This window comes from Cetorhinus maximus, chromosome 12 (genome assembly GCF_964194155.1).
Source record: "Cetorhinus maximus chromosome 12, sCetMax3.hap1.1, whole genome shotgun sequence".
Classification (NCBI taxonomy): Eukaryota; Metazoa; Chordata; class Chondrichthyes; order Lamniformes; family Cetorhinidae; genus Cetorhinus; species Cetorhinus maximus.
The window spans coordinates 109,626,848-109,639,349 of record NC_135890.1 but is presented as its reverse complement, the minus strand read 5'-3'; the positions used below and the strand labels follow the sequence as shown (position 1 = coordinate 109,639,349).

The 12,502-nt window shown below is 47.3% G+C and overlaps 1 protein-coding gene across 4 annotated transcripts in view; it reads right to left on the bottom strand.

The window, feature by feature from the left end:
• Positions 1–11,584, bottom strand: part of LOC144687853 (uncharacterized) — a 251,925-nt gene extending 240,341 nt beyond the window's left edge. Inside the window, exons 1-3 of one of the 4 annotated variants that reach the window (XR_013578233.1) lie at positions 11,281–11,584; positions 9,743–9,882; positions 6,353–6,457 (exon numbers count right to left, since the gene is read on the bottom strand). Coding sequence is in view for 2 of the 4 variants with exons in the window: in XM_078554394.1 (XP_078410520.1) it covers positions 9,743–9,882; positions 11,281–11,399 (259 nt within the window). In the remaining 2 variants the exon portion in view is untranslated. The remainder of the gene's footprint in view (positions 1–6,352; positions 6,458–9,742; positions 9,883–11,280) is intronic. The other 3 variants (XR_013578232.1, XM_078554394.1, XM_078554393.1) reach the window with 3 other exon arrangements.
• Positions 11,585–12,502: the final 918 nt, after the last annotated feature.

Genomic DNA, 12,502 nt, shown 5'->3' with positions numbered 1-12,502 from the left:
GCTCAGGAGGCAGGGCATCTCCAGTGTCAGAAATAGGAAAATAGGAGAACATGTCTGAGCTACAAGTCTGTGCTGCTGGTCCGCTTCTCTTCCTTCTTGTTCCATTGTCACCTCTTCCACTGTAAGGTGCTTGTGAAGTCTGATCATGTGACTGCCAAACACTCGCCTTTATTCATGGGTGGTTCTTTTCCAGCCCACCCTCCACCACCAACCCCCCACACACCCCGCCGCCCCCCTGCTCATGCAGCTTGCGTAGGCACCTGACAAACAGCTGAGAAAAGATCCCTCATAATCCACCGTGGCTTGCCTCTCTTACATATTGCATAAGATCGCAGCTTCACCCATCCCAAAATCTGCTGTTTCCAAGCCGGCATGCAATCAACATGAATGTGGTTGGATACGGTTGACATGTTTGCAATTCCACTGGGAAAATCAAACATTTATTCCAAAATTTAATGAAACAATTAGTGGAAATTAGTATGCTGGATCACCAACGAGATAGTTTTAGGAAGCAACCATTTCCCCTTTGCAATATTGTATTAAGATTGTTGATTTAAAAACTGTTATGCAGCCATGCTTTATAAAAAATAACTTTATGCATTTACTGACTGGAAACCACAAATTGAATTTTTAAAAACACTAAAGCCACATTCCAATGATTTGAAATCACAGTTAAAGATGGCTGAACATTTACATCACCTTATCCTTCTACATTCCAAAGCCATTGAAATGGAGACAACCTGTCTGCAGGGCCTCACCAGGAAGGATTACCTTGAAGGAGTATGAATGGGGGCCATCTCCTATCCCATTAGCAAAGCATCCTGAAATCACCTGGATTCTCAGCTTGGTGGGGATAAACCATTAGACATAACAGTTGGACAATGGGATCCTGGCTATGAACAGAATGTGCCCAGATGTAATCTAATCATGTAAGCCAGGCAACTGAAATCCACTAGCCATGACAATATTTAGGTCACTGGGCAGTTGGAGAGGGTCATGTGACAAGCCAGCTAACTTGTATGTTTAAGCACCTGTTTCTTTGCGCAGCAGAGGACAAGCAAATGAGATGCTGAAGAAGCAAGACCCTAAGTGGGTTTCCTTTCTCTCTCTCTCCATCCAACTTGCAAGTTTTGAGACCTGTCCGCTTTTTGACTATCCATGTGCTGCACGCATAGAGTAAAGAATCAACCCAGGAAAGATAAATCAACCATTAACATCTTCACTGCCTTGATACTGAACCCATAAGGAACACAGAGTTCAGCCTGAAGCCAGCCATGTCACCAATCTTCAAGAACCATATACCCCTTTAATGTTACTGGATTTTAAATTGTATAATCCAACCTCTCACTCTGTAATTTATTTCTGTCTGAGTGCATGTGGATGTGAAACTTGGAGCACTTGTATTATTTTACTTAGACCAAGTTAAGTACAATAAATGCAAATCTCTTTTTTTAAAAAGAAACCTTTTATTTTATTCATTCATGAGATCTGGGCATTGCTGGCTAGGCCAGTATTTATTGCCCATTTCTAATTGCTCTTGAGAAGGCGGTGGTGAGCTGGTTATCTGAACCGCTGCAGTCCATGTGGCGTAGGTACACCCACAGTGCTGTTAGGGACAGAGTTCCAGGATTTTGACCTAGCGACAATGAAGGAATGGCAATATATTTCCAAGTCAGGATAGTGAGTGACTTGGAGGGGAATTTCCAGGTGGCGGCGTTCCATGTGTCAGCTGCCCTTGTCCTTGTAGATGGTAGTGGTCGTGTGTTTGGAAGGTGCTGCCTAAGGAGGCTTGGTAAGTGCCTGCAGTGCACCTTGTACATGGTGCACACTGCTGCTACTGTGTGTGGGTGGTGGAGGGAGTGAATGTTTGTGGATGTGGTGCCAATCAAGCGGGTTGCTTTGTGCTAGATGGTGTCAAGCTTCTTGAGTGTTGTTGGAGCTACACTCATCCAGGCAAGTGGAGAGTATTCCATCACACTCCTGACTTGTGCCTTGTCGATGGTGGACAGGCTTTGATGATTCAGGAGGTGAGTTGCTCGCCACAGGATTCCAAGCCTCTGACCTGCTCTTGTAGCCACAGTATTTATATGGCTAGTCCAATTTAGTTTCTAGTTAATGGTAACCCCCAGGATGTTGATAGTGGGGGATTCAGTGATGGTAATGCCATTGAATAAGAACATAAGAACTAGGAGCAGGAGTAGGCAATTCAGCCCCTCGAGCCTGCCCCAGCATTCTATGCGATCATGGCTGATCTCATTTCGGCCTCAACTCCAATTTCCCACCCTCTCCCCATAACCTTTCAACCCGTTATTAATTAAAAATCTGTCTATTTCCTCCTTAAATTTATTCAGTGTCCCTGCATCCACTTCACTCTGAGGTAATGAATTCCACAGATTCACGACCCTTTGAGAAAAGTAATTCCTCATCATCTCTGATTTAAATCTACCACCCCTTAGCCTAAAACTATGGCCTCTCGTTCTAGAATGCCCCACAAGGGGAAACATCCACTCCACATCTACTTTGTCTATCCCCTTTAGCATCTTATATACCTCAATTAAATCTCTTCTCATCCTTCTAAACTCTAGCGAGTATAGGCCTAAACTGTTCAATCTCTCCTCACAAGACAACCCCACATCTCTGGAATCAATTTAGTGAACCTCCTCTGAACTGACTCCAATGCAACTACATCCTTCCTCAAGTAAGGGGACCAAAACTGTGCACAGTACTCCAGGTGCAGTCTCATCAATGCCTTGTACAGTTGCAACAACACATCCATATTTTTATACTCGATTCCTTTAGCAATAAATGCCAAAATTCCATTTGCTTTCCTTATTACCTGCTGTACCTGCATACTAGTTTTCAGTGATTCATGCATGAGGACACCCAGATCCCACTGCACTGAAGCATTCTGAAGTTTCTCTCCATTTAAATAATAAGTTGCTTTTTATTCTTCCAACCAAAATGGATAACCTCACACTTACCCACGTTAAACTCCATCTGCCAAATTTTGGCCCATTCACCTAACCTGTCCATATCCATTTGTAAATTTCTTATTTCTTCCTTGCAACTTGCTTTCCCACCTATTTTGGTGTCATCTGCAAATTTAGCTACAGTACCTTCTACCCCTGAATCCAAGTCATTAATATAGATTGTAAATAGTTGGGGCCCAAGGTCCGAACCCTGTGGCACCCCACTAGTTACAGCTTGCCATCCAGTAAAAGACCCATTTATCCCAGCTCTCTGCTTTCTGTTGGTTAGCCAATCCTCTATCCAAGTAAATATATTACCCCTAACTCCGTGTAAACTTATCTTGTGTATTAATCTTTTGTGTGGCACCTTATCAAAGGCCTTCTGGAAGTCCAGATATACTACATCTACAGGATCCCCATTATCCACTTTGCTTGTCACATCTTCAAAGAACTCTAGCAAACACGATTTACTCTTCATAAAACCATGCTGACTCTGATGGATTGCATTTTGACTTTCCAAATGCCCCATTACTACTTCCTGAATAATGGATTCCAACAATTTCCCAACGACAGACGTTAAACTAACTGGTCTATAGTTTTCTACCTTCTGCCCCCCCCCTCCCTTTTTTTTTGAATAAGGGCACTATATTAGCATTTTTCCAATCCACTGGAACCTTTCCAGAATCCAGGGAATTTTGGAATATTATAACCAATGCATCCACTTTCTCCACTGCCACTTCCTTTAAGACCCTGGGTTGTAGGCCATCAGATCCTGGGGACTTGTCACCCCTTCATCCCAATAGTTTGCTCAATACTTTTTATCTAGTGATGGTGATTGTTCCAAGTTCCTCCTTCTCTATACCCTCTGCACTACCTGTTACTATTGGGATGGTACTAGTGTCCTCCACCATGAAAACTGAGGCAAAATATTGATTAAGCTTATCTGCCATTTCTGCGTTCCCCACTATTAACTCCCCAGTCTCATCCTCCAAGGGACCAACATTCACTTTAGCTACTCTCTTTCCTTTTATATTTTTGTAGAATCTTTTGGTATCAGTTTTTACATTTTTGTCAAGGGCCAATGGTTAGATTCTCTCTTGTTGGAGATGGTCGTTGCCTCACACCTGTGTGGCACAATTGTAACTTGCTGCTTGTCAGCCCAAGCCTGGATATTGTCCAGGTCTTGTTGCATTTGGACATGAACTGCTTCAGTAACTGAGGAGTCACGAATGGTGTTGAACATTGTGCAATCATCAGCGAACATCCCTACTTCTGACCTTATGATGGAAGGAATGTCATTGATGAAGCAGTTGAAGATGGTTGGGCCTAGAACACTAAACTAAGGAACTCCTGCAGTAATCTCCTGGATCTGAGATGATTGACCACCAACAACCACAACCATCTTCCTTTGTGCTAGGTATGACCCCAACCAACAAAGAATTTCCCCCCTGATTTCCATTGATGCCAGTTTTACTAGGGCTTCTGGATGCAAGACTCGGTCAAATGCTGCCTTGATGTCAAGAGCAGTCGTTCTCACCTCACCTCTGGAGTTCAGCTCTTTTGTACATGTTTGAACTAAGGCTGGAATGAGGTCAGGAGTTGAGTGGCCCTGGCAGAACCCAAACTAAGCGTCAGTGAGCAGGTTATTGCTAAGCAAGTGCCGCTTGATAGCACCGTTGATGACCCCTTCCATCACTTTACTGATGACCGAGAGTAGACTGATGGGGTGTAATTGGCCGGGTTGCATTTGTCCTGCTTTTTGTGTACAGGACATACCTTGGCAATTTTCCACATTGCTGGGTAGATGCCAGTGTTGTGGCTGCACTGGAACAGCTTGGCTAGGGGTACAGCAAGTTCTGGAGCACAAGTCTTCAGCACTATTGCCGGAATATTGTCAGGGCCCAGCACCTTTGCAGTATCCAGTGCACTCAGCCATTTCTTGATATCACGTGGAGTGAATCGAATTGGCTGAAGACTGGCATCTGTGATGCTGGGCACCTCCGGAGGAGGCCAAGAGGATGGGGATATTTTTGGAGCCTCCTCCTCCAGTAAGTTGTTTAATTGTCCACCACCATTCACGACTGAATGTGGCAGGACTGCAGAGCTTAGATAAGATCCATTGGTTGTGGAATCATTTAGCTCTGTCTATCACTTGCTGCTTATGCTGTTTGGCACACACATAGTCCTGTGTTATAACTTCAACAGGTTGACACCTCATTTTTAGATATGCCTGATGTTGCTCCTTGCATGACCTCCTGCACTTTCATTGAACCAGGGTTGATCCCCTGGCTTGGTGGTAATGGTAGAGTGGGGGATATGCCGGGCCATGAGGTTACAGATTGTGGTTGTGTACAATTCTGCTGCTACTGATGGACCACAGCGCTTCATGGTTGCTATTGCTGTACGTGTGCGTCTTTCACAGTCATAGCATGTAAACAGTTAAACATTCACTGAATTGGCAAGTACAAACTTTAAAAAAAAACTTGTTGCAGTCAAACAAGGAAAATAGGGAAGCCATCCTGCCCTCCCTCATCTGTATAAAAACTGTAAATATTGAATCTGACTTTGCAAGAACTGAGGCAAAAGTCAATGAGAAACCAAATGCTGGAAAATCATTGCATTCTTGGCAATGTTGGACAACCACTGGACTGTCAAACAGCTGAAGAGAGTTTCTGCACGATATGACATGGTCACTGAATGCTGAAAGGCTCCTGTTGCTACAACACAAGGATGGAAGAAAATGTGGATAAGCGAACACTATGCTGAAGAAGGGCAGATTGCATCTTAGTGTGTGGTTCACCATTTACTGTAGCTCATACACAAGTAGCTCACCAGGGATATCTTTTCATGTGTGTGTTAACAAACATGCCAACTGTTTGCCTTTTCCACAGTCAACAGTATTTGATTACAACGTGCAGGTGCAGCGCACATTTAGGAAGACAAGTGGTATGTTAGCTTTGTTATGAAAGGATTGGAGTATAAAAGTAAAGAAATCTTACACCAATCTATCCAGGGGAGGTGGTGGTGGTGTGGTGGTATTGTAATGATAATTATAATAATCCAGTAGACCCATACTTTGGGGACCTGGGTTCAAATCCCACCATGGCAGATTGTGGAATTTGAATTTAATTTAAAAACTATGGAATTAAAATGGTGACCATGAAACCATTGCCAATTGTCACAAAAACCCATCTGGTTCACTAGGGCAGGAAATCTGCTGCCCATACCTAGTCTGGCCTACATGTGGCTCCAGACCTACAGACATGTGGTTGACTCTTAAATGCCCTCTGAACAAGGGCAATTAGGGATGGGTAATAAACCAGTTATGCACACATCCCATGGACGAATTTAAAAGAAATTATACAGGGCAATATTGACACCACACCTGGTGTATTGTTGCAGATCTCCTTACCAGGAGCAAAATATCGTCAGGCCACCGAGCGAAAAGCTCTGCCTCATGTGTAGTCTTAGATGTCCTAAGAGAGTTCCTAGAGAGAGTGCCAACAAAGGTTCACAAAACTGGGTTCTTGCAATGAGGGGCTTGTCCTATGAGAAGAGATTAAGTCGAATGCCAGTTTAGAAGAATGAGCCATGCTCCAATTGAAACATAGAGGGCAGAACTTTTCACTCGGCATATGTTGACGCACGATATTTTGCTCGACAGGCTCGCAGGTGCTGAAGCCCCGCCCACCATTAACTAAGAGGCCAATTAATGCCATTAACTGACACCTATTTTTCGTTGTCCGTGCGATTTCGCGCTCATCGCATGGGCCAAACAAGCAGGCGGCCGCCAACAATTTCAAAACCTCATCCACGGGCAGGATAAAAAGGGTCAGCAGCATTGCCAGTGTGTGTAGTGAGGAGTTTGGTAGATAGTTTGCTGCTGGTGACATATTGGCATATGGCAGCTTCATCCCTGTTTGGGCCTTCATTGTTAGCACTTCCAGGCTTCATTTCAAAACTCCGTGGTGTCTCTAAGGACCCCAGAGAATTCAGACCACGTGGACCCTTCCAGGTATCAGACAGCCTTCTGTTACCCTGGTAATGGGGATTGTGGTCTCTGCTGGTGGCATCTCCTCTGAGGAGAAAGAGAGGGGCAGAAGGGAGAGGAGGCCAGGTGTCCCTATGCAGCTTCCAGGGGAGCGACCTGTGGGATGAGAGGTGCAGACACAGGGGGTGCAGGGTCATCTGGCAGTCCAAGGTGTTAGAGGCCGCAGAAGACACCACTATCCTGCTGCCAGGATTTACAGGTGGCGATGCAGCTACCTCAATATGTCCGAGGTGCAACGGTGAAAGAGGCTCCGACCTCCATCTGTCAGATGATTGGGGCTGAGATCACCTCCAACTGTGTGGGTGGCACCCCATGCCAGTGGCTCTGAAGGTCACAGTGACCCTCAATTTCTATATATCCGGGTCTTTCCAGAGGTCAGTGGGGGATCTGTGTGGAGTCTCCAAGTCAGCTGTCCACAGTTGTGTCAAGCTGGTGACTGGTGCTCTGTTCAGGTGGGCATTGACTTTCATTCATTTCCGTACGGACGAGGCCAGCCAGGCAGAGTGAGCCAGAGGCTTTGCAGCTGGGACCCCCCCCCCCTCTGTCCAGGGCGCCATCAACTGCACACACGTGGCCATCAAGGCGCCAGCGGGTCAGCCGGGTGCCTTTGTCAACAGGAAAGGATTCTACTCCTTAAACGTGCAGATAGTGGGTTACCACAGGAGACATATTCTGCATGTCTGTGCAAGGTACCTTGGCAGCTCCACAACGCGTACATCCTGAGACACTCCCAGGTGCCAAGGCTCTTCAGTGGTCCAGCCCCACTGGATGGATGGCTGCTGGATGATAAGGGTTATTCATTGAAAAGGTGGCTTATGATGCCACTGTGCCACCCAAGAACAGAGGCAGAGCAGCGGTATAACAGGAGCCATGTCTCCACAAGGGCAGTGATAGAGAGAACCATAGGTCTTCTGAAGATTTGCTTCCAATGCCTGGACTGTTCAGGGGGAGCAGTACAATACCCCCCAGTGTCACTGATCGTGGTTACATGCTGCACTCTCCACAATCTGGCAAAGGCAAGGGGGGACCCACTGGCGGAAGAGGATCTTGACGCAGCTCCACAGGCCACACAGAATGAACCCAGTAGTGAGTCAGAAAAGTAGCATGGTGAGGAGAACGCTGAGGGTGTGGAGGCAGACCTCGGTAACCTCCAGAGAGGCAGGCACACCAGGGACGCCTTAATCCAACACTTCTTCAGCTAGGCTGCCAAATAACCACTGCCACCTCACGTCAGGGCTGCCGCCTCCATCCCGATGTCTGAAATGACCCCTTCCTTTGATCCCAAAATCTACTCAGTGCCTTCGCAATACATTTTCTAGCCACCCACGCCTAGCATTACATAGTAGTGTACCCTGCACCACATTAAATAATTAAAGCAAGCATACTCAGACCATTACGACAAAAGAAAATTTATCTCATTTTGACAGTCAAAACAAATTAACAGAACACTCTTTGGTTTTCAATCCCAGACCAGTTAAAATAAATAAAACATTGCACAACAGATCACCATGACCAGTCCCTCTTGTGCTCATGGTGCCTTAAACTTAGATTTGTGAGTGCTATGTCTTGGTGCTCCCCTCTCGCTGGCACCAGCATTGGAGACAGCCTGCTGTACTGTTTACCTTGGCAGTCGTCCTCTGGCCAGTGGAGCCTGTGCTGGCCCAACTGGGAGAGAGCGGCCAGTTCCATGGCTGGCATCTCCCCAGTCGCCGCAGCCGTATCAGATGCCACGGTCACTGACAAAGGGGCGGAGGAGCTGATTACATCATCTAGAGCGCCCTGAGAGGAGCCCACCGAGACAACAGGCAGCTCGTGCGCCAACATGAGGTTACTCTGGATCTCCCTGCTCACCATTTTTTATTAGTTTGTAAGCCTCATTTATTTGATAATACTATCCTTACAGTAATGGACTGGCACACTGGGTGCCCCATCCATCTCCCACACTGACACTGACCACCCGAGGTCAGTGCCTGTGTGAGAGCTTGCAGGTCCAAGCACAACCCCAGGAATCCCTGATTCTATTCCTGGAGCAGCCTCTCTATGAAAGTCACCACTCTCTCAATGGAGGAGGCAGTGCACTTGGACATGAGGGTCAACGCAGTACTCACACTCCACATGGACTCCTCCATAACGGAGACCAAGGCACGCAGACCCTTATGGATCTCCACCAGATCCTCCTGCTCAGCTAGCTGAACATCCAGTATCTGCCACCTAATGGATGTCTCCAGGAATCCCTGGAATCTGCCTTCGACTGAGCATTGTCCTGGTCTGCAGCAGTCCTCCGACTGGCGGTGCCCTGGGCACTCTCTGCCTCTGCCTGCACCTCAAGCGATTGTGAAATGCCCTCACCGCTGTGCACTGACATACTAGCCGAAGATCTAATGCCCATCGGGGTGCTGGTATCTGCACTGGTGCCTGGTTCAGAGAGCGGGTGTGACTCAGGTGCATGTGGAGACTGGCAGTCCTCTGACGTCATGAGTGGGTCTTCGGGGTCCTGCAATTGGGTGCGTGGTGGTAAACCTAAGGGAGAACAACGTTTAAGTCATCGCACTGTCATTGTGCATGCCAGGCACCCTGGTGAGACCATGGACATCAGCATCATGGTGCCATCGTCTTTCAATAATCAGTGGGGAATCCAGTTTTGAGGCTCCCATCAATGATGAGACTGCACAAGAATGTTTGCACCATCTGAAACTCTCATCTCTGTGCACTGCACTCTTACCTTCGTCTGACACCCCAGCCTCTCTGTGGCCAGTTGACCGAGGTGCACGATGCCTCTCCAGCTCCAAGGCATCCTGCTCATTTCTGGTTAGGATTAGGAGGTTAGCGGGGCCCCTCAAGGTTGTTATGGGCTGTCTTCTCCTGAAAGGACAGAGGACATTGATTAGTCCACTCTCTACCTGCAGCTCCACTGCAGCCTGGCGAACCCCACCTGAGGAGCATTTCGCAGGGCAGTTCCAAATCGTGACCCTCGAGCCGCCAGGCACTCAATCCAAGCAGCCAGGGCTCACCCCCTGGGCCAGCTCCAGTATCATTGACAGTTGGCACTCAGACTCTAACCCCCTGAGGGCAAGGGTGTCGCTCCTGGCAGCCACCTCCTCCAGGAGGACCATGAGGCGCTCATCGGAAAACTGGGAGGCTGAGTGCCCACCCTCCCGCCCTCCCGCCTGGCATCTGCAGCCGCATTTGGGTCCATAATTTTTAACCTCCTGCTGACGACAGCGAAGATGTATTCATCACTGGCAGCCTTCCAGGGCCTGACTGTGCCGGTTTGAAGCCGGTTGCCGGGTTGCCATTGGACCCGGCAGCTGACAGGCCACTTCCCAACCACTGGGGAGGCGCAGTTCACGCATGGCAGGCCTTGGTTCGCCCACCAGTGTGAAATCATGGTTGGGGGGGGCTGCCGATGGCAGGCGGCCGGCCTGTTTCCCGGCCGCTCCGCTGGCGCGGTCGGCAAGCGGGCCCAACAGCGGCCGGGAAACGGTCCGCTACCCGCGATCGGCCCCCGACCGCAATTTCCCGCTGGTTGGCCAACTAACAGCCAGCCAGCACGAAAGGCGCGCTGAGGATCTCAGTGCTGCCGGGGTGGGGGCGGGAGGCTTGCAAGCTCAAAAGGCTGCACATGCGTGGGGGAGTGCGCATTGAAAGCTCCCTGAAGGCACAGAGCTGCCTCAGGGAGCTGAAGAATTGTGGAAACTGAAATAAAGATTTTACAAATGAGAGAAACGTGTCTCCACAGGTGACTCAGCCACACGAACAGGGACGTATTAAAAACGATGTGTAAAAAAAATTTTTTTTTTAAATTACTGCTGAAAACCTTATCCAGCCCGTGGATGAGGTTTCATAAAAAAATCCAAAGGCCGCCTGGCCAATTCACCCGTCCGCCAACTGTAAGGTTGGACGGGCAGCGAGAAACAGGTTTCAATTATTTGATTAAGGCCCTTAATAGGCCTCTGAATTGTCGGCGGGCGCGCTGCCGACTCTGGCGCGTGATCGCCGACCGAAATATCGTGCGAGTGCGCGATGACTTTGGGACGCTCATCTTGCACCATTTTACACCCAATTGGGTCAGGCGCGTGCCTGTCTGTGGGACGTAAAATCCTGCTCTATATTTATTAGATTCTTCTTGTTGTATATCATACGCGAGGCCATCGTGTTTCAGTTCTCACAAAAAAACTAAATTGTTCTGAATGTAATTCCAAAATCTATTTTAAAAATCTTGAAATCAAATATAATAAAAAGGAATGTAACTTTAGTCACCTTGAAGCAGTGGCCTTTATTCGATTTTTCAGTTGCATCTGGCGTTCCGAGTTGTCAGTTGTTTTGAAGCTGGTTGTCAGGTTTCTACAAGTTTTGTAGGTTAATACATATGTGCTCATTGAGAAACCATTGTAGCCTCTCTTCCTCTTTTGCTCTTCTCAAAGTTGCTCAGGAAGAACCTACAGTTCTCAGTACATCCGGCCCTGTCGGCACATCAGTGCACATCCCTCTCAAGCACCAAATTATTGAAGTCCACCCTTGCAGGAGTTGGAGTGTGAGCCGGAGGCTAAGTGTACTTAGATGACATACAGAGCACGATTGAGCAAGAGGAGCTGTTGGTCTCTAAGAGGACAAAGATATGGCTTGTCAAAGGTCACGTTGCATAGCCCTTCAGATGATGAGCGAGGATATGTATTCCATGAGTCCTGCTTTTAACAAAACACTGCTTGCACAGCATCAGCTACTGCGACTGTGCCAGACAAGGTGTTACAGATGGTGGCTCAAGTGGAGGAATCCACAGGACTTTGGAGGACAGCTTTACGACTGTGCAATCCATTGTGGAGATTGTGGCTGCTTGATTACATCAATCAATCAGCGGCCTGGGAAATCCAGTGTAGTTAGTCTGAACATAGAAGACTGGAGACAGTTAGCCTGAATATAAGGGGAGCAGAAATATTAGGATAGTTTTGGCATTTGTGCGATTGTGTAAAATGGGTGACAGTGAAATCAGCAGCCTGTTTAATATCTCTCCCAATGATTATTTCTTCTGATTGCAATGGAAATATAAATCAAGATATAAAACAGACTGCCATACTGTCATCTAGTTTGCACTATCCCACTAAGGCCAATTCTACCCAAGTGGGTGTTATGAACAGGAGGGGGGGTTAATTTAAACAGCCCTGATTTCTCCTCTTGCCACCCATCCACAAACAGAAAAATGTTTTGATTTGCTTGCCCCTTTATAAGCAGTGGCGTATTTCCCAACCCCTCAGTTTTGGTCTAATCCAATAACCCCACAGCAAACTCAAATAGGATGAACTCAAAGGGTTAGTTTATTTGCACATGCTCAAATGCAGGAAGAGGCAAAGTGGCACTCTGTGCACTCGTACAGTAACAGAGGGATAGAGAAAAGAAAGATTTACAGGGCAAAGACCACAGAGGAAAGAATTCTTGTTTCACATGAGTCCAGAATCAAAGTCCAATGAGATATTCCTTCACAGAG